This window comes from Poecilia reticulata, linkage group LG2 (genome assembly GCF_000633615.1).
Source record: "Poecilia reticulata strain Guanapo linkage group LG2, Guppy_female_1.0+MT, whole genome shotgun sequence".
Taxonomy (NCBI): domain Eukaryota; kingdom Metazoa; phylum Chordata; class Actinopteri; order Cyprinodontiformes; family Poeciliidae; genus Poecilia; species Poecilia reticulata.
The window spans coordinates 37,116,061-37,139,466 of NC_024332.1; the positions used below are offsets into that span (position 1 = coordinate 37,116,061).

General features: G+C 39.0%; 1 protein-coding gene across 1 annotated transcript in view; it reads right to left on the minus strand.

The window, feature by feature from the left end:
- asic4a (acid-sensing (proton-gated) ion channel family member 4a) overlaps positions 1–19,193 on the minus strand; it is a 139,481-nt gene extending 120,288 nt beyond the window's left edge. Inside the window, exon 1 of the mRNA XM_017309301.1 lies at positions 18,130–19,193. Coding sequence (XP_017164790.1) covers positions 18,130–18,705 — 576 coding nt within the window. The 5' untranslated portion in view covers positions 18,706–19,193. The remainder of the gene's footprint in view (positions 1–18,129) is intronic.
- Positions 19,194–23,406: the final 4,213 nt, after the last annotated feature.

Here is a 23,406-nt window from a genome sequence, read left to right on the forward strand (position 1 = left end):
TATGACTTACTATGTCCATTCACTAATAAAAATACTTCGTTGTGATGGTCATTCTATATATGTTTATTTAAAATCTTATTTTTAAATAAACAGAGAGATTCTCTCGCTGAGTGTTCACCTTTATTTGAGCTCCAACTATCAATGAAAATTGTATTATTTCCTAATCTTTGACCATAGAATATGAATAAATTATGCGTGTTCTGGTAGGAATAGTTTTCATTGACTTTATGGTCAAATGAAAGTACCTCTTCTGTCACCTCTAGGACTTCAAAGTATACACTTGATCTTTAGTTACAAAGTTTATTTAGACCAAACTTTAAGTCCAATTTCAAACTGGAAAGCCTTCGATAAATGTGAAGTATATAAACCAAATACATAAACAGCTGTTGATTGCTTGGATCCAAAAAAGACTTGTAAACTTTCAAAGGATGTGAAGATCATCTACAGTCAACTAAATACTGAGTTTAAATAGCATTAAAATAGTTAACGTTTTAGACCACAGCGTTACGTATTCCTTGAGCAGATTTATCGGAAACAGAAAATCGCTTATGTCGACCGATGAGGAAAACAATTTTAGCCAGAGCACTGCCTGGAAACGAAATGCATTGTGATAAACAACACAGCTCCGAGGGATAGTTAAAAAAACGTTTCTGCTATTCAATGTCCATAAAGCTTTTGCCACTGTGTAGCTCATAAATAAAAGCATTTTAGATGGCCTAAGTAAAATCTGGGACAGTAGGCTATTAATGGTCAAGGGACTCCTCTCCTGGGGCAACAGTGTTAATCGGAGCAATAGGTCTCCTTCCTGCTGGATCAATGTCAGCACAAATTTCAGATTGCTTTCCTGATGCGCGCCAAGTTATCTGTGATTCAACTTTAATAGGATATTGAACGGAGCCAGCATTTAGGGAGCAGAGCCGTATTTCACGTTATTGACAATCAAACGCACACAACTTTCTCATTAGCATGCATTAGGAAAACACCAAATTAATCTTGACAACAGCGGTGGGGAACATGACTGCTGTTACATGCTTATTTAAGCAAACATACCTAACAGTGACTTAGTGTGCATATGAGAAAGAGAGATAGGGGGACTGTGGGGAAATGAAGCCTGCAAAGACATTACATAGGACAAAAAGCTACTGTGCTAACTCAAGGGGAATTCAGGAGAGAAGCAGAGACCAGATAGCCTGTTTTCTAAATATAAATGAAACATTGCATGATAAAACAATCTACGATTTCGTCTTAAATCTTTCAAGACCTCGGTGAATCATGACTACCCCAACTGTCATTTTGGATAAAATCATAGCTTTCAGCATGGATGCAACTTCAAGGATTTGCAGGGCATATATTTAGTACCTTTTGTCCTGCAGGGAAGCAACAATCTAGATGGCTCAGAAGCTTGTGGGTGCTAAACACTGAGTGTCTATCAGTTTTCATATTTACTTTTCTGTGTAATTACAACGAGAAATGCTTCAGCTGTGAAAATGCCGTGCTGCAATTATCACAGAAACCCAGACGTGTGTGACTCTCGTCCTCCAAACAAGCTCATCACGCTGTAATGTATTTGCCGTGACACTTCCGCTCCAAAATGCAGTGCTGGGATGACAAAATGAGTGGTGGCAATTCAAACTGGGCGTATTAAATCAGATGGCATTTCACTGCATCTGAAGGTCAAGTGTTTTGTCAACAAGGACAGAGGAGGAGACGACGAGGCAGCAAACACCAGGTGAAAGATTTAATGTCCGCATATTACCCAAACAAGACATAAACATGTATTTTTAGGGATGGGGGATGGAAGAATGAAAAGCTCAGAGACTGGTAGGTTGCTGCAAGGGAAGGTAAATGTAAATTATGCCCCACTAGACCAGTATGTAGATTAGATGAACTGTACTTTACAGCTGCAAAGCTTGACATTCAAATTTATTTAAAGACAAAAGAGATCTCTGGAAAGGTACAATTTTAGATTTTTATTTTTTTTCATACTGACACTATAGTTAATATTAAAAAAATTTATGTAAATATTGAAAAGGTTACTAGATCCAAATCAAACAATTGTGGAAGAACATGTATATACACTCAAGGGCTATTTCATTGAGTCTCCCTTGATATTAATATGTTAGACCCCCTTTTGCCTTCACTGCGTCCCTAAACATTCATAACATAGATTCAACAAGGTGCTGGAAACCTCCCCTGGAGATGTTGGTCCTTATTGATAGGAAGGCATCATGCGGTTTCTACAGATTTTTCAGCTGCACATCTGTGATGCAAATCCCCCCTCTAAGCAAATCCCAAAGGAGCTCCATTGGATTTAGATCTGGTGTCTATGGAGGCCACTTCAGTTCACTTAGCTCATCACCAATTTGTGCGGTTCAAATGCATTTATGAATGCCAAGTGGACCAGAGACCATTTTAAAAGCAGGAAGTGGACTATAGCCCAGGGCATTCTGGGTAACTACAAACAAAACAAACACAATAATTTATTGCTAGTGGGAGAAATGAGTCGTAATCATTTACCAAAGTCAAAAGAGAAATCCTACAACCACTAAAATCTGATGCTACTCCATTTCCGTTAACATTTTTTGAAAAAGAAAGTTTCGTTCATGTCTTCTGAGTTTGTTTTGTTTGTGGTTCTTGGTGCAGCGGAGCAATAGTTGAGAGGGTCAATTGGTCTTTCAAAGGGTTTGAACCAAGTCTACCGGACTGTCAGGCGTGAAAATACCCTAAGATTGCCGTCCAAAATCTGACAACAGATTGGAAAAATGTTGCCTGGTCCAAAAAAGTTGGATTTCAGCTGCAACATCCAGATGGTAGGGTCATAATTTGTGGAAGTGTTGACTCATCGTGCCTTGTATCAATGTTTCAGGATCTGTTAGCACACTGACATGACCCAACTTCGATTTTTTGGCAATTCCGATTTTCACACTGCAGCCTGAAGTGACTCAATTCCGATTTTTTGGCAATTCCGATTTTTTTTGCCGGGGCCGTTCACACTGCCAGTAAATGCGACCTGTATGCGTTCTGCAGTGTGAACGGGCAAACGACCTGAAAGTGTCCCGCATGTGCAGTAGAGGGCGCAATACCGTCAGCGTTCTCAGTGTTTTGCCAACCGCCATAAAAAGAAGTGCTCAGTGTTTGCGGAAGTAAACATGGAGGCTAACGGTGTCGCTTAGCTTATATATTTGAAGTTGTTGTCCGGCTGGAGCAGCATATTAACAACTTAATCCTCATATGGTTGTTGTTTTTCTTACCACTTGAGTGTATCTGGATGCAGAATAGTGAGATTTGTTGAGAATCAGTGACATTCAGTTTGGATGAAGGCGACCTGATCGCATTTGAATCAGATACCTGTCGGATATGGGTCAGATTCAAAAAAGAATCCGACCAGTGCTGTTCACACTGCCATGAAAATATCCGATACAGGTCGCATTACGTAAAAAAAAAATCGGAATTGGGTCACTTCAGGCTGCAGTGTGAACACACCCTTTGAGCCCCTTTATTAAATGTGCATCCTTTAAACATCACAGCCCAGCTGAGCATCTCTCTGGTCCATGCCTATCCGTGGAAGACCTCAAATGAATCAAGTTCCAAAGTTCACATCTTCTCAAACTGGTTTCTTAAACATGACAGTGTTCACTGTGCTTCACTGGCCTGCACAGTTAGCAGATCTCATCCCAGCAGAGAACCTTTTGGTTTTGGCAGAACAGATTTTTATCATGGATATCATCAAAGATGGCTCATTAGAGACCTAAGGAGAACATTGACATGCAGAAAAAAGATCGTTACTACCACCAGGGAGAAAACTAAAACAGGCAGGATAACGGCCCTTGAGGACCGACTTTGGGCACCCCTGCACTAGTAGGTCAATACTGAAGAATGATTGTACTACTTAAGGTATTATGGGCTCCAAACCAGTAAACTAAGGTAAAGCATTGATGGGCTTAGTAGATGTGTACCCTAAAATTTATAGGTAGTTAATTTATAAAACTAAAGTGACACTTCTGGTATTCAGCTTTATATTCATCAGGCAGATATGGCAACCAGCAAAAGTTGAATTTCTATAGTTTTGTTTGAAGTTAATCTCGTCTATGCCAACTTATTTCTTCAGGCGTATTTCGCCCGAGGAAAAACAGAAAAAAGGTCATTTAGGTGAAAAACTATAATTCTGCACTGGTTTATATTGGCTTTATACAGGAATGTAAAGACATAAAGGTTCCTGCTGCAAATGGTCTCAAAGAACTGCTAGCATTTGGAAAGTACTAACTTGAATTATTTAGCGTCTTCTATCATAACACAGCCTTTTGTTTCATAAGCATGGAGTACAATATTAAGCAACATGAGAGGTAATGAATGAACACAGAAAAAGTGCATGTAGTGCATTTCCTGGTAAGATAGCCTAGAGGCTATTTGGTAAATGATTATGCGCACCTCCCAAGAGGAAGCCAAGAGCCAGACATCATCATCTAGGAAGGCTTTGCTCAGGTGGTTCACACCACCAACTTGTATAGATTCAGACAAAATATCACACCTGTCACAACCTCTTAGTGTTCATACCCTGAACGCTGTTGGCATGAATGTAGCTTACGGTAAAGCGAGGGACAAAAAACAAGAGAGGAATGGTGGAAAAGCAATGGTAAAAAGACACGGAGAAACATTGTGGATGTGGTACTAAACTTGAAAAAGGAGTAAGGGCACAGCCAAGTGTGTGACATTAGACGTAATTCAGAATAAGGGCCAAGCGTCCAGCCAAGCGGACAGATGAGACCCTCATGTTCAGACTGTGCCAGGGGTAAATATTCACTATGACATTTGTGCTGAATTCAGTCTCCATAGGCTGGATGGCTGCCAACTGACATTTTCATCCCAGTCACACCGGCTTTGTTTCTGCAATCCTTTCTAAAATATCAGTCTGCAGATAATGGCACCTATCAACATATTGTGAAACATGTGTGTAACGCTATGTCTGATCAGTGATAGGTGCTTTAGGCCATATCCACTGTTCCTGCTTCAAATCAGTGAACTTTTGTGTACACATACCTTTAATCTCACTTTTAACTCAATAGGAGGACAAAAAAAAACAAACATGCACCCTGAAAGGGACAAATTTAGCTCAGAACATCTTTTATAGGCCAGGGTTTTACATAGATTGGTGGCACACATGGAAACTTTCTGTAAAAATACATCAACGATTGGAGAAGTGACTGTCAAAATAAGGTTGTGCCTTTGACATTCATCTCTTATGCTTTTACTGAGCTTGACAATTAAGCAATAACATAGATTCTATATTATAGAGTAACAACTTGTGTAAAAGCGCTGAAGGGGAATATTTTAATGAAAGAGCCAGACATGTAGCTTCTGCTCCAGCTTATAATATTATCTCAGTTAGTTTACAAACATACACACTGACATCAAACATGAACAACAGTATATTAGCTAACAACGGCACTAACAACAAAGTGTGCCAACATATGGAGTGTCAAAAATATACTCACAAGCTTTCCAAAAGTTAATAAACTAATTTAAGTCTTTAATTAAAGTGAAAACTCTTGGTGTGAAAATTTCTAAAGGCTAAATATAAGTTCTGCTGAAGAGTTTTGAAAATCAGACTTTTAAGTTAATAAAAAAAAAGTCATAAAACATTAAAGTTCACCCTAAGTAATTATTTACCCTTCAAATGAATTACATGTACATTTTTTTGGCAATACAGCCTAGCTTTTGTATATGGCCTAATAGTTTTTCACCATGTCTGTTTTCTCTCCTTTTTTGGTGTACAAGTGTTTGCAGTTCCTCACATACTAATTAAACCTTATATGAGAGGGATGAAGAAGCACAAACCCATTATGTGTCGACCTAAGAGCAAGCTTGGTTAATTTTTCAGAGGATTTTCTACTAATGCATTCAGAGACTGGGAAATATGACAAAATGGAGAGCTTACATTGGCAGGCAGGATGACATGTGAAATTGAAGTGGGCTTAGCCAGAGAGTTTCATAATGACAACTATCTGTACAGCGAATGCCTGTCATCCTTACAGCAGTGTGAAAAAAATTCATTATGAAAAATGTTACTGATAGACAAATTAACAGATTGTGTTACTAAAATTCTTGACCTTAGTCAGACTATTAGGCTGCGTTCACACTGCAGCCCGAAGTGATTCTATTCCGATTTTTTATTTATTTATTTTTTTTGCCCCAATAGGTCACTTGGATATCCGACTCATATGTGATCTAACGTCCAGGTCGCGTTCATCCGACCAGAACGTCACTCGTACTCGACAAACGTCACTATTCTGAGTCCTGATACGCCCAAGCAGGAAGAAAAACAACAGCCATGGCGGACTGTAATGAGGATTAAGTTGTTAAAGTGCTGCTTCGGTCGGAAGACACCTTCAAGATCGTAAGCTATGCTCCACCGCTAGCATCCATGTTTACTTCCGTAAACACTTTTTTTTTAACGGCGTTTGGCAAAACACTGGGCACGCTCTCTATGTGTGACGTTATTGCGCCCTCTACTGCGCATGAGGGACATTTTCATATCGTTGACAATGGAGAACACGTACAAGTCGCATATATTTGGATGTGGACAAAAAAAATGGAATTAGGTCACTCAGGGCTGCAGTATGAAAAATATATTATTTAAAAAAAACAAACATCTAGTGAGAAGACATGAATTTGTATCAAACTGAGATATTGAATTAAATTAAAATTAAATTAATTAAATTTAAAGCTTTTATTGTCATTTGAACTGAGGCAGCAAAATTCAGGATGCAACTCCAAATGGCACATATGAGAATACAGTTAGAAAGATTTTTTTAAATATAGAAGAAAATAAAAAAATCAAATACAGAGTATAAACTAACGTTTAGGGAGGTTTTAACTCTAAGTGAGCCTACTTTCAGGGTACCTGATAATTTTTTTTTTTACTGCAGACTTAGTTATCCTCTCTCCATCTTTCTTATCTGCCACAGAAAATCTAGTAAACCATATAGAAATACAATATGCCAGGATGCTATCAAGTGCTAATTTGTAAAAAAAAAAAAAAAAAAAGCAGCACTGTGCCTTTTTTAATAGTTTCTAAAGAGTTTAATGACCATGACAAACAATCAGAAATGTGAACACCAAGGAATTAAACTGATTAGAAATCTCACCAGAGAAAGGTAAAATAAAAAWAAAAAATGGYTGATATGAGTTTTAAAAGGCCACAACCTTCATTAGCGACACTGAAACAGTATATAGAGAAAGAAGGCATCACAATGAAAGTTAAACAGAAACACACACAGCTTTGTTTTCAAAAGCAAAATTAAAAAGTTCTGCCAGATTTGACTTGAATTTCCCAAGTTCCCCTACAGTGGGAACATAAAAGGATATTTCTCATTTTTGAGGTGTGAAGTTATGCAGCATTAAGCTGGAAACACTATTATATTAGTACAGATCTGATTCTGGAGCACATGCTGTTCTATCTCCAGCTAAGTCAGACTGTGATGGATTTTTTGGACATTTCAAAACGATACATGAGATGGGTGACAAACTTGACGGCCATGGGCCAAATCCGGCCCACCATAACTCTTTATGTGGCCCTGTAAATTCTAGACTAAACACTAAATGTGTTTAAATATTATTTTATGAATCATATCAATGCAGTTTTTATCCGTTTACTGCCAAATGATATCAATCAGTCCCTCCAGTTTCTTGTGAATTATCATGGAAATTCACACAAAATCAACAAATCACACATTTTTTTTAACTAACACAATTGGTAGTTTATTACAGATTTTTCTCAGAAATTGTCAAAAATTTTCTTACTTGTACTAAACAACTGCCTGAGCTTTAATTGGTTTCAGATTATGGTCCACGATCTATACAGCGAGGAATAAAAAGTCACATTTATTGACATAAATAAGTGCAAATACTTCCAAATTAGTACCACAAACAATTATATTTTTATTGCAAAAATCACAAAACAATTGTGAAATCCTGGAGGGACTGAAAAGATGTTCAATATTATTTAATTTTAAGAATGAATTGACATTTTAACAGTTTGTGAACGGGTTTCATCAATACATTCTGGCACAACCGTCCCTTTAAGAGCATTTGTGATCTGGATTTGGCCCAAAACAAAAATGAGTTTGAGCCACTTCTGGGAATTTTATACAAGTGCTGTTCAATTGTTGTACCAATGATCCTTACTTAATCTCATACAATGGAATACAGCTGCATTGATCAGGATTCACTCACCTCAGCATGTAAAACACATAAAGTGTCTGACCTGGCCTTACTTTATGAATAATTCTGCAAATAATTATTTTTCCTCTTGAGGACACTTTCAGAACTTTGATCCCCCAATGGCAAAATGTGGATTAAGTATGGAAAAAGAAAACAAGATAATTAAATCACACAAAATTAAACTTTGTCCTTATGCTTTGTCTGTATATTTCACAATGTTCATCCTAATACACACCCACTATAGAAAACAGGGCGCATTCACACAGGCCTGTTTTAATCAAACTCCGGTTGGTTTGCCTAGAAAGTCTGCTTCACTTAAGAGAGTTATGAATGTTCAACCGAACTCTGATGTTTACGGAGCATAATGAAACTTCACAAAAGGTGCTTCATGCTTCATGTAGAGTGGGTAAGCTTTTGTCTGCTTCTGGTATTTAGACTYAGTTTAAAGACACCAAATATTTCCAGTAAAGCACTGATTAAAAAAAAACACTGGATGACTTGATTGCATTGTTGTTTTTGTGCTTCTATTTATCTGAGATATTCCTGGTTGGAAAAAGCTTTAGAAGCGTCCTTTTCCAATTTTTACAACATTAAATGTTTCATGAATTTAAAGCAGTTTTTACTAGCATTTCTGAGTGTAAAATAATCCCATTGTGTTTTGTTTTGAATCATGGTCCTTGATTCTGAAAAAGGAATAAATAATTAAAAAATATTAGGGGCAACTGATGGGTAACTTTTTCACATTGGTAGTTAAAACCACCAGTGTCTGACTATCTGTCATGAAGATAAAGATGAAATAGCCGACACTGATTTAACCTCAGACTCCTTAAACATTTAACATAAATGACACAGAGTAAATGGCTTAAATAATAGAACAATAGTTTTAAATATCAAAAAAAATTTGCAGAAGTTGTAGTGGGAAACATAAATGCAGTTTGTTTTAAATACATAAAAGATTTAATTGTCTGTTGTAAACATTTTTTAATCACTTGATGTCTCTCAGACTACAAAAATATTTCTATTTTTACATCTTTAAATCCTAATTTGCTCAGCCTCAACACTTCCTCGTCCTCAGTATGATGAGATGTGACTCATCTCATCTCCCTCTGTAATTTCAGCATCTTTTGGCGAAACGGTAGACGGTGTATATTGATTGATATGAGCTGGATATAAGCTAAAATAAACAGATATCTTGTTCTAAAGATCAGATCCTCGGCCTGCCCTCGCGGCATTAACAAATGCAGCTGAGACTGGGCCCAAAACACAGACACAAGATAATTAGTCACACCAGGCTTGGTGGAGGGAGGGCAGGGAAGCAATCTGACTGAAGGATGTATCGATCCTCCAGAGAGGGAGGGGCGCCCAGTCAGGAGTCATGATCAATCTTGCGAGCCGACTCTCTCAATCTGTGATGAGACCTGTGTGTTTGTCCCGGGAAGCTTTCTACCTGCACAACACACATTCGTGTGTCGTGCAGGTAGAAAGCTTGTGTGTGTCTTTGCAGCCGCATTAACAGTACCGGCAGCTTGGTGTATGACTTGTCAGAGAGAGACAAATGTCTGTGTGAGTAAAAGACTCCCAGGGGTTAGAGAAGGGGGGTTTAGCTGCACCACAACATCGGAAGCCTTTATCGTGGAGTTAAAAGCCTTACCCCAGCTGCAGATTCTCCTCATCAAGCTTTTGGCACAGACAGCCGGCGAGGGAGAGAAAGTAAACCTTTCCCAAACATAAACTGTTTGCATATTGCTGTTATCTAGTTTCTGGTCACAGGTGGGTTTCATCTGATTAGACAGCGGTGATGCATATCAGAGGGAGCAGCCGACCAGTTGCACTGTACTGCAATTCATCTTCCACAGATATACCGAAGGGGGAAGAGGAGCTGGAGGTTCTCCTCCGGATTCTTTTGGGTTGGAAAAAGGAGGAAAGGCATGTAAAAAGGGGCATGAATTTGTTTGTTTATGGGTTGTGAGAGGCGTGATGATATTCCGTGCCGGTCTCCAGGGCTGGGCGTGTGGATCAGATATCAGACAGCATGTTAAGCTGCAGGGACTCCCACAGCGGAGCAACTGTGGATGGCTAATTGACAGGCTGCTGGAGACGAAGCAAGTCAAGATAGCCAGTCACTTTCACGCTCCTCCACTCCGTGTTCCCCACCAGGGGGAAAGGCTGGAAGCTGGAGAGGGTGGGTGTGGGTGGGTGCATGCATGGGTGTGCTGCTAAGTGGTGTGTAGACGTTTAACCCACTAGGGAAGTGGATGTCACTCTCACAGTGAGACGCATCTGACTTTGGACAAATAGGTTCCAATGTCAGATACTCTGGATGTGAAGCTTAAAAACTTGAAAAATGACGTCGTTCATGACTTTCATACACCGTCATTAAAAAAAGTCAATGTTTAGGTGTGTTTTCTGACAGGAGCCATGGTAGTTTTCTGAGACCATTGCTGTTTCACTGAGGGAGACGTGGCTAAATCAGACTACTTTGGTAGAACGTCAGAAAACCATGGTAAGGAAGAAGTACTCTTCTAGGGGAAGTTTTGTTACATCAAGTTATCAACATTCAATTTGAATACTTTCAATTTGACTTTAACCACAAAAACGTTTCATGCGCATCAAAAACACATCATCCGGTGCTTCCATTTCGACGGCTGTGCAAAGCGCTCTATACCTAGCGTTTCGCTCGTCTGGTTTACATTCAAAGTCTTTGTGGAGGGTTAGGGATGCACAATGTTGGATTGAATATCCGACATGCCAATATACTAAACCTCATCTGGTCGATAAACGATACTAATACCTATATTTTTTTCCTATACCTACTTACTATATGGCTTTCTCCACTGTGGAATTAAAATGCTGCACTCTCTTTGTCAATGGAGCCTGCTCCCAAATGTAAAGTGCAACGTCCCAAATTTTCAGCCTCCTACAAAACTTTCAACTTGCAACTACCAATACCATGCCGATAATATCGTGCATCCATAGTGGAGGCACATCAAGGGTGCATCAGACATGTTAAAATCGCTCTAGCCGTTGTTCTCCGTTGCTGGCCTGTTTGTCAAATGCGTTGGATGCTCTTGACGCGTCAAACGCTCTAAATCACAGTGCAATGGATGCGTGAAATGCGCCGCAACGGCCCTCAATGGCCCGCAACGCGCCTCCACGTAGACTTTGAATGTAAACTAAATGCGCCCGACGCTCAGAACACGTTTGGTGTGAACGCACCATAACATATTTTATCAACATATAACTGAATGATGACAAAAACACAGAAAATTGTAGTTGAAATTTCTGATTTACTGCAACAGAAACCAGAAACATCTTGTGAGCTGCAAATCTTGTAAAATTATTTAAACATAAAATACAACCTCAGAGAAATTAAACAGCTCATTCATCTTATGCCCAGATAAACAACAAACATTGACCTATCATGATGTTTATTATTTTCCACTRTACACTTACTTTAAAAGTATATTTATGTATATTTATCACATTCTTGTGATAAATATCCTACTTTTAAGCTTGGAAAACCATCAGATGTTGGTTTTGCATAGCCTGTCAAAGTCAAACAAAAAACCAGGAGAGATTTCTAAATCTTTAAATCTTTACAGCAGCTCTTAAGGTGGCCTAGATTTTTTATTTTGAAAGATCAGGATGGTTTGATTATAGGTTAGCTGTTTCCTACTAGCTGTATGTTACATTTAGAGGCATCTCCACTTCAAACTCCTTCTGCTAACTTTCAATTATTCACCATTCACACTTGTCTGCTTTGACAAATATCACCACTTTGCAGTGCTTAGTCAAATACATGAATAAAATCAGCTATCTTTAGTGGAAATATTAATTAAACGAATCAAACCGAGTGTGAACTTTTGCTTTCAGCGTCCATGGAGGCAGAGAATAAACGTTCTCATCAGAACTATTGTTAGGTACATTTAGCCAGAGCAGGAATATTTTACAGACTTTATTTCCTGAAATAGAAATGAAAACAATCACAGTGTCTGATTTGAGTTTAATCAGTCAGTTGCATGTGGTTCTTGTTTGTTAACTTTCAATATAAGTGTGATTTTAAACGTTATTTGGTTGATACATAAAGGCCTGTGTGCGATTCTTTGGAAACTATAAATTGGAATAAAAAGATCATGTAATTACAATATTCTGAAAAATAAAAAAATACTTTGCTAAATAAATAAGCACCAAAATATTCCAATTGCCACTACTGTAATAAAACATGTTCATTAATCTGGTTAAAGTAATGTTAATTATTGTTGACAGAGTAAATTTTATTTCATGATTTTAACTAAAAGAAATGATAAAGCAGCCAATTCATTAGCGTTTTTTAAGTGCGTGTTGAGTTTGGTGTGTAGCTCTTTATAGAGGAACATGGGGGATATAAAAAGCTGACAATAAATGGGAAATTGAGCTTAGGTGTTCAGCCTAGCTTGACGCTTTCACTTGTACTTTACTGCCTGCAGTCTTAAAGTTGTATTTCCTTCTTAAAAGTTATGCCAGGTACTTATTTTAAGTTTCCACACCATGGCAGTCCACGCTTTTATACCGTAGGAAATGTTCCTCTTCAGTCAAATTTGGTTTTGGTTTTAATCAAGGGAACATGTTGTGACCTTATTTCTATTAGCTGGCGAGCAGTGTTCAGAAACAGGTTGGGGAGGGGGGCAGCATTTACTCTCTGCTTTATATAGAAGGACAAAATTCAGGTCAGTGACTTTTTCTCTGGCGTCTCTCGGCTGAAATGTGTCGCCGTTGACACATTTCTACAAGTCGTGTTACCGTAACTCTGCAATACTTTGGGGAGACGTTGCACTTTCCAGCCAATTTCGGGTTATTACGGTAATTTCACTCCCGCCGCTGCAGGGAGCATGTTTGAATGTGATGAAACACTCTCAGTAGACGGTACATCKCAAAAATAACTTGCTAGATATTGAAAGCTCCAGTTATGGAAAAATGGACAAAAATATTTACTGGCGGGACATTTAAAGACTTTTGTACAATTAAAATAAGCAAAAACATCCAGGCAGAGATTTGAAAATTGGGTCTTAAAAGGTTTTAAAAGGAAAATCAAAGAAGCATTTTTGCTCAAAACTTGTCATAAATATGTTACTAAAATATAATAATTTGAATCAGTTCTCCATTTTAAGTAAAAGCAGTTTAAATTGCTGTATTTTCACGCAGTGTTTTCATACAGTAAAGATCTCATACTTTATATCTATATGATTATACTTATGACTCTTTGTGATGTAAAAAAAAGAAAAACCCTTTCTGTAAGTGTAAAGCATTTGGCCTTTATTCACTCTGTAATCATAGTTTTCTGTTCTGACGACCCACACAGGGGCAGCGCACTTCAGATTCCTTCTTTTGTGCCAATTCTCTATATTATAAAATTACATTTATGTAGTTTAAGGTCCTTTTCTGCTGTGAGGGACAGAAAAAAAAAGGGTAAACGTGATAAACATCGTCTGCGCCTTTTACCATTTAACGTTCAATTATCTATAAAATACACAACAGAGGCTTCAGTCAGTGAAATGACAAATTGAAGTCGAAGAGCACTTCAGTGCCGTCCCCGTTAACACAGGTTTTTATAGATCACCTCAAATGCCACCCCATAGGTGTTTTAGCTATCTCCATGAATATATGCAGTGGGGATCTGTCCTTGCTGAGAGCAAAATCTGATAATGCAGCAGCAAACACAGCTGAGAGTAAGAGCAAACCAATTCACCGCTTTGCTTAAAAAAAATAAAAAACAACGGGCTTGCTGCTCATTTCTGCGACAGCTCTAAACACTAGATTAACAATTATTCAGGGAGTCAGACTGGGAGAAAAATATTAATCTGTTTATTCATGGCTTGTTGAATCAGCTTTATCTTCTGAGATTAATCCAAGTCAATAATGTTATCTTTAATTATAAGGAATGGTCTTTTCACCTACGTCAAATAATCATGGCAGTCTGCGATGGCGAAAAGAGCAAAACAAATTTCTCTGTAAAATGACAGTTTATTTTCCTGCCATATATTAGAACGGTCAGAGGGCTTCGCTTTGCTTTGATTTATGATTTTGTACCGTGAGTCAAGAAAGGGCTTTCTGGAGTAAACCAATATTAAAAATGGACGTTTTAAGACAGATTTAAAACAACATTTATAAACCAAATACAGTAAACAGGGTTGCCACACAGTCTAGAAAACTAATGGACTTTGATGGAAGTTTTGGATAAGTATGGAAAAAGATCTTAGACTTTATCGCATGTGTCAAACTCGAGGCCCGGGGGCCAAATCTGGTCCGCCGTAGCTTTTATTGTGGCCATGTAGACTCCAAATTACATCAGTAAGTCCCTCTAGTTTTTCACAAATCTGCAAAACTCTCACAAAATTGACAGAGCACCACATTTTTTCAGATTTTTACAGCACATTTTTCTCAAAATTGGCCAAAACATTTGGTTTAACTGGTTGCGGCCTCGGCCTTACTCGATAGTCCGTGATTGATACAGCAATTGATAAAAAGTCACATTTAACATCATACATGAGCGCAAATATTTCTAAATTAGTGCCACAAAATATGTGATCTTTGTAAAAAAAAAACAAAAAAAAAAAACAACAAAAACAATCAAGAAATCCTGGATGGACTGACCAGTGTAAAAAGATGGTCATTATTATTTAATTTTAAGAAACACTCACTGAACGCTGAAACACACAGATATTTAATGATATTTTAACAGTTAACAGGCCCAAAATGCATCCTGGTACAACTGGCGCTTTAAGAATATCCAGATTTTTGATTTGGCCCAAAATGAAAAGATCTATCCATCCATAAAACGGAAAACTTCGCAAATTTAAATCTCCAACTCTTGTAAATCAGCTTTATTCGATAAAAATTAACAATGGAGATCTGAAACCAAAGCAAAGTGTGAAAAAAACACTTGTATTTTAAGATGTTACCTACTATTTCATTTTTGAAAAGTTACATCCATTCATTATTTTTATAATGCATAAATGTGCAATTTTTTTTTTTTTGCTGAAAATGGTTAAAACCTTTGTGTTTAAGTGATGCCAACTCCCACCTGCAGGTGGCGGTACTGCGTTCTTCTACTGCTTTCGTCACCTTATTTTATTTCAAGTTATATTCCATGAGCGATACGGTGAGTAACTAAAGTCACATTATACACAAGCGAAAATATTGCAAAATTCCTCGCAAATGTTTATAAAGCAGCAACAAAAAATCTGTGAAAAAATTTCTAAAAACAATCTGGAAATCCTGAAGGGAAAAGTACAGATGCAGAGACATTTATTTATTAACATTTTTATCAGTTTCAGGCTTTTTACCACACAACTAAATCTTTGAGAACATTAATGATTTTTGATGTGGCCCAAAATGAAAATGAGTTTGACACAGCTGATTTAAAGCCTGGCCATTGTAAAAACAACACCTAAATAAATAAATAGTCATATTTCCATTTAAAAGTGAGCTAAAGAAGATCTGCATAAACACATCACTTAAACATTTACATAATTTTACATACATGCACAAATCTATGCATCCAGCTCCTTACTGTCTGTAGTTTTTACAGGTTTTTTTTAAAAAGACTAACCTCTGCAAAAATATTCACTATAAACCGAAAGTAAACTGATGTGTCCTTTAAGCTGGACTGAAAAAAATACTACTGTGGAAATTTGAGATTAAAAAACTGGAAATACGTGCAGGAATATCTCTGACAAACGACCACACAGAGTAATATATACGTATGAATTCAACCATTCTTGATTCAAGAAAGGCAAATACAACCCACAATGCAAAGCCAGAGGTCAGGATCTGTTTACAAAGCCTAGAATGTCAGAAAACACAGAAGCTGTATTTATTTTATCACTTCTCTCTCCCGAGAGCCACAGATTCACGGAGCTTTTTACTGAAATAAAACATCTGTCGCTCCCTGTATGATCGATCGAACAAAAACACATTAACAGGAGCGGATCCTGAAGGAGGGTCGCAGGAGAACAGCAATAATGACCGAACTGTACGAGACTCGTCTATGCGTTTGTACATGTGATCAATAGGGGGCTCAATGGCAATAATTGGTTTTTAATATAAAAGATGAATGTGCACCGATCAGGGTTTTACCAACTTCTAGTTTCCCAATATAAACTGCTGATTTCAAATCTGAACTAGTGCACTAGCAGAAAAAGATTGGTAAAATTTGTAGTTTTGGAAGCAACACAAAATGAATAAATTGCAATCATTTTTTGCATTTGTGCATCAAAGTTTGCAGTGAATCGCCTCTTAAAATGCTAATAATAAGCTAAGAACATGATGGGAAATTAAGAGGCAAACTCAATTACCAATCAGAGCCCATCAATCTCTGCGTGTTTTTTTTATCGTAGCGTGTCTTGTCGCAGATTTGTCGAGACAGTTGTTTAATTTTGTTTTTAACAAGATGCCCTCAGACATCTTGTTTCCACAAGTTGTGTTTCCCCACCAGGATGCAGAGAGAGCGAGTTGTGAAGCCGCCTGGAAAGGATCGAACTGCCAGCGGCAAAAAATGCATATCACACAGCAGACGGGAGACAAAACATTGTCTGGGGGGAAACTTTCTACAGGATTGCAATCTGTGGTGAAGTCCGAGGGAGGCCGACTTGGGACGGATGATTACTGGAAGTCTTTTATGTGTGAATCCACCAGGAGTGGGGAAGCGCGCTACATATATATATATATAACTTTTACTGTCTTTTCTTACTTCAGATAGAATTTGATCAAACTTTCCAGCTCCCCCGAGGAGCTTGACATTTTCCTTTGCCTGATTGAGCAATTGTGAAAATTTCTTCAAGAGGCATCCATTTTAATGTCACAGGTAATTCTGCACCCGAGTATGAGAAACCGCCTCAAAAACAAAGAAATAAATATCCCGGAGTCGCAGGGATAAGAACGAAACTGAGATTTATTTTTTGGGCTGGTGCAACCTTGCACATTATTATGCATCATCTCAGGGATAAGACCGAATCTCTGTGACCACATCAGTGTTCAACATACCCTATTAAGCCGTGACACCTGCAGTTTATCATCTCTAAATCAATTGAATATTCTTGTAGGGAAGACGGAGGGGAAATCCATCTCCTGTAAGGACAATGCCTTAAATAAACATCCCACAGACAACAGGCTCAAACTGCCCTTCCTTCACCTGATACCCCCTCTTCCATCCCCACACACACACTGGCATATAAACACTTTGCCTCTCATGGAAATTGTTTCGTTCCTTTTAGTCAATCTAGCTAATGCAAAAATCATGTATGTCAGTCTTTAAATATTTAATCGTAACAGCAGCAGGATTGAAATACAACATTGAAGAAGCATTACTCCTCCTCCTGAAAGGTACAAGAGCTGGGAGAGCGGGATAGAGGCAGCCGCTCTCACTCCTCGATATCAGGCAGAGAGAGAGAGAGAGAGAGAGAGAGAGAGAGAGCGTGAAAAGAGAGATAGAGAGAGTCGGCTAATTTTGATAACAATTTGGTTGCCATGCGTTCTCAGCTGCCTGGCGTAGTGGTGGCGTTAAAGTGCAGTTTGCTTTACAGGAAGATTAAAAAAAGTGCACAAATGCCTGTGACGGCTCTGTGTTTTCCATGTGTAGGAAGCAGACTTTGCTCTCTGACGTGGAGAGGATCTGGTCTGACAAGAAACACTGTTGCTTCTTGGAACTCAGCGAGAGACGCAGCTCAATGATCAGGCAAAATGCAATGAATTCTGCATGCAGACCTGCATCATGGGAATCACACTCCCCTCCTTGTAAGCTTGGACATAAAGTAAAAGGGACTCACTCTTCCTCCTCTCTGTCCTTTTCTTATCATTTCTTACTTGAGAAAACTGCAAAAGTTTTAAGCAAAGATTTAATTCAGCAAAACTTTCCAAAAGTTTGGCACTCACCACAGAGAAGTCCTCAGCTGAGCAGTTCTGTCCACTGAAATTGCAGCTCATCAGCATCTCCTCCAGCTGATGCCCCGTCCTGTTGAAGATGTCCTGCATGTCAGGTGCAGGATACATCAAATCAGTGGGTTTGTGCCCGTCCCTGTTCTTGGGGGGCAGACCCGTCAAGTTTGCCAGGTGGTAGATGTCTGCGTCGGTGAGGGCTGAGAAGCGAAACCGGTTGATGTTGCAGATGGTCACGGCAGGGAAGACCATCTCCGGGGTTGCCTCTTCGTTCAGCGCCGTCACATGAGGGTGCTCCAGGTAGGAGATGGCACACTTGGCCGCTTGGTACAGAAAGAGCGCCAGAGAAGTCAAGAAGGCAAGAGCCCAGAGAGTCTGCCGGATTCCCAGGCGGCCAGAGACGAAGATGTGGTTGATCCCATGGAGGGAGCAGGAGTTAGCAAACCCTGCCAAGTCTTTGGCCGGCGGCGCACAGCTCTCCTCGATCAGGCTCTCCTTATCCCCATCTTGCTTGCTTTTCTGCTTCTCATCCTCCTCTGCAAATTTGATTTTGCAAACAAATTCGATAGGCATGTGGGCAGCCAGGTCTGCGTTTTTGTTTCTTCTTGATGGCAGCTTTCAGCCCTGGATCACTTCCCTCCTACTTCCCCGGCTTTTGTCCTCGGTGCGGGATACAACTCCAGAAAGAAGAGGGGGGGAGAAAGACGGGAGAGAGTTTGTTGCTGCTGCTGTCGCTGCTGCTGCCTGCGCTGTGACTGATAGTGCTGCTGCTGCTGCTTCGGCTGCCACGGCTCCTTGTGACTACAGCGCTGCTGCTGTGCTGCTGCTGCTGCTGCTGCTCTGAATGCTTGTCTCACTACTTGATCAGCTCACACAGCCCTACTTATCAGCAGTAATACAGCTGTCAAAAACAAGTAATAAAAACAAAAATACCCTTGCATGCTGCCTTAAAGGTAAAGAGGAAAGGCAGCTTTTTATTTTTAAGACCGGGCTAAAATCGGAAGAGGGAGATTAATATTTTATGAGAAGGTAACATTGTGATTATTTCCTCTTGACTGGCGCTAGACACAACTTCTCCCGGTCATCCTCCTGTGCCCCCCCCCCGCCCCACCTCTCCCTGCTGCGTAATCCACTTGTTTTGGTCGAGCTTTCACTTCTTGACCCGAATGCAGTCGGGTTTTCTCCCACACAGCTGGACCACATGTTTTAACGTCACCCCAAGAGAACGTCTAATTGAAGCAATAACGAGCACAAATGAGATTGAGCACAAGAAAAAAACTAAGTAAAAGACTAGTGATTGAGTGAAATGTCTGTAGGAGATTAAAGCAAGGCAGTGTAAAGATGTTGCTTTATCTCAAGCATCCGAATCAAGGAATGCATCACCGATTCGGAGCCCGATGCAACTGAAGATGTTGAAATAAAAGTATCGATCTGAATCCAGCCCCTAACCTTTACAGTGTGCGTCTCGGTGCCGTTAATGGCTCCTTGCCAAGTTGCCAAACAAAATTATGCAAATAGAAGGAAGAAAAGGGAGAGCCCTAATGCATGTTATTCCCCTTTAAAAGGAATTAGTCATGCGGGTCACATCACAAGGGGCTGGGACCTCCAGAGGAAAGGCATATTTAAAAGTGAATTCAGCCGCTCCGAACACACGTGCCAAGTCAAGTCAGGGAGGGCGAAAGAAATGTGACTTTAGTTGAAACCAGAACAATTGCAGGTACAAAAAACACATAACGGGATGAAAGGAAATGACTGATTATTACATTTCCCAAGTGTTTTCCACTGAAAAAGACAATCTGAGAATTTTTTCAAGGAAGAATTTATTAAACTAAAGTGATCAATTGTGAAACAGCAGAAGTTTCCTGTGCATTTTGAARACAATGAGGGGGTTTGGTTGAGGTATTGTGCCAGGATTCCAGGTTATTGTGTTTGTGCTGTAGTTTTTCTATAGAGCTGCAGATTCTCCGTTGGAAGGCGATGGAAATGAGATGGACGCCAGTCAGTAACTGCATCTCCATTGACCATTTAATTGCACAATTTGAAATGATAAAAATAAATTTGCTTAATGGAAACGCGACAATTAAAAAAAAACAACTCACGTTTACGAATGAAAAGTTTTTTGTGCTGGGATAAGGTGATTTTTCAGCTGAATCAAAATTTATTTTAGAAAAACTACAATGGAAACGCTGTTTTCTCACCATATGTTACTACTGGTGGAGAAAAAAGAGAAAGACGACAGGAAGTAGCGGAACAATGATTTTTTTTTTAATGACTTATCGCTCGGACAAACTTATTCACATGTGATTTTTTTTAAATTGCGATTCTTACTTCAAGGAAATGCTGCAATTTCAAAATTTAGTTTCATCAACATTAGCAGAATATCAACAAAGTTTTGTACACATTTGTAATGGAAACGCAGCTACTGTTTGAATACGAGTTAACTTTCATAGAAACCTGTGTCTCTTAGTTGCTTCTCCTCCTTTTCCTGGACTTCCTCGTTCAAGATGACGGTTCTGGATCATGTTCAGGACTGGCTCCTCTTCCTCCAACAAGCCAAACTGTCTGCTCTCCAATACTCTCATCGTTCCACCGGTTCAAGTCTCCAGTATCACCTCCATGTTTTCAGCTCCAAGCCTCCTCGGTCTCCTTCATCTGGATCAAACCTCTGGCTCAACCGGATTCCTCTCCTCCCTGGCGGGATTCAGCTCTCATTAACCAGTAAGCTCTTCACTTCATTTTAACACTTATTTACATTCATTGCGCTGCTCTGGCGAGATCACCTCTCACCCTCCCTAGTTCTCTGCCTCCCATTTCTCCCTTATCCAGACCGATCCGAAAGCAGGAAGCTAACCACAGCGCAGGTCATTCTGCTTAAAAACACCTAAAACACGAGAATCTAAGCTAGCAGGAGAAATAGCTAATGGTTTCTTTCTTCTTTTTTTTTTTTTTTTTTTTTTTTTTTACTAATTACAAAAGAGAAATCCTACAACCGCTAAAATTTTATGCTAAACCGTTTTTGTTTACATTTTGTGACGAAGGACATGTACTCACGTCTTCTTCAGAGGTTTTCATGTCGTTTCCTTCAGTGGTTCGTGGTGCAGCGCCCCCACAGGCGAGGGGATGAACAGGTTTGTTTTACACAATTCGGTGTGAAAGCGAACCAAACCAGAAAAAAAAAAATGCTGCAGTTGTGGTTCTCAATCAAACGAAGTCTATCGGACTATTACATGTGAAAACACCCATATAGGTTCTGAAGAAAAAAAACATTTAAAATGTGCAGGAACCTCCCTGCACCTCTCACTCCTTTACTTGCTTTGTTTGCTTGTTTCCAGTTAAGCTAGTCTTTGGTGTGAGAGAAGCAGATATGCAGGATATTAGTTTTAGTTTTGCAGAAGTGAAGCGCCCGTGTTTGGGCTCAGCCTCTGGCAGACACTGTGGTCCACTAACAGCACTGTTTTATGTTGTCATCCCCCGAGGATGCTGGGGTTATTTACAGTCTCACAGAGGGAATGAAAGCTCACAGTCCACGCCACGGCTAAATACCAAATGTGAATAAAAAGCATGCAGACACATCTGGTGCATGAAAACCACTAAAGGAGTAGATGGCATCGTATTAGTTTGTCAGAGCCAATTTCACTCCGAACAGGCGGCTCGCTTTGTGTGCGATGCCCTAAAAACAAAACAACACAATTAAATGCCACTGACCTTCAAGTTATTTTTGACATTATGAATAATGCCACATTTTTACAAAAACATTAGCTGGAGCTCTTTGTACTTTAGGACCTCATGTTTGCGAGGGACTGCCTTTGTTTTATTCAACACAGTTTTTGAAATGTTTGTTCAGATGTGATATTGTGATGCAGAAAAAGCTTGTAAAACTGGACAATTTATGTCCTCTCAGAGAAAAGGGAGATCGTTTCAATACACAAGAGCTCCATCTGTTGGATGTCTCCGCAGTCAATGGTTGCTTTTCATCAACTGCTTTTCAGTTTGAGGCACTAACTCAAAGTTATCCAGCAGGCTCCATGTATCAAGAAATCTTATTGTAAAAAATGTATACGTTTTAAACTCAATTCCAGGCAAGAAAAAGTCAATTGTTTTGCCGCCCGTCTCATGAACTCCAGTGTTAGACAGCTTGTTGTGGAGAACGTAAACATGGCCACCAATACACTCTTAAACCATGGTTACATGTCAACAGTCTGTCAAAACAACCTTTTTGTTTTCATTTATCTTGCAAACATTGTGCTATTTTTAGAAATATCCACATGAAAACACTGAAAATGACCCAGAACACTACAGTGACTATACAGAGTTTGTATGTTGTGTTTCAATTCTGCCACAGACACAACAGCAAATAAAAGTACACACATGAAGTCAAAGCACTGGTGTTTCAGGGTTTCATTAAAGGTCGGACTATGACATCATTGCTCTGAAATGGGTGGATTATGAGATATAAACACAAAATAAAATACATTATTTTGGGGTTTTCCATGGATCCAAACCAAAAACAAAAAAAGATTTTCAGGCTTTCAATCTAGACTCATTATTTGGTTTGATGCAACTACTCAGCTACAAAAAAACTTCCACCACTTCTGAATCTCCTTTGTGGGAAGGTTTTGCTAGTTGGTAGAAAAAGAAAGAAAATGTCCGACAAGATAGTTTGTAAACACAAGAGTGCAGTGATTGGCTAACAGCAAATTAGCATTAATGCTAGCCTAAACAACTATTTCAAAGTGCTTTTTAAGTGAATTTGGACTGGGACTGACCATTCAAATATCCCTAGACTTAAATAATTATTGTTGAACATTGATCCTTTAAATCCCCATTTGAGATTTCTGAAGCTGTCAGTGTTTGGTTGGTGCGCAAACCCAAACTGGATTTGAAACAAGTGTCAGAATTAGTGCAACAGGCAACAAATATCATAAAAGTTACCGAAAGATGACAAAATGTCCAAATGAGGTAAATTAAAATGGAAAGTGGCAAAATTAAAGAAAGAACAGACAACAGTAAGAAAAACTTAAAAAATGAGAGAAATGTGAACTGATGAGGTGATTAACTAATTAACAGAATGAGAGCGTCTGAGTGAGGAACCATGAAGAAAATTCAATCGAGAAATTTAATGGAGTAAAATTCTGAACCAAAAAACAGAAGTAACCAAAGCAAAACACAACTCAACATGAATGAATGAATGAATAACCAACTGCTCGATCTACATCTTAACACAACTCACGACTCTAAGTTTATCTTTCACAAAATCTAAAACTCTCTAAATGT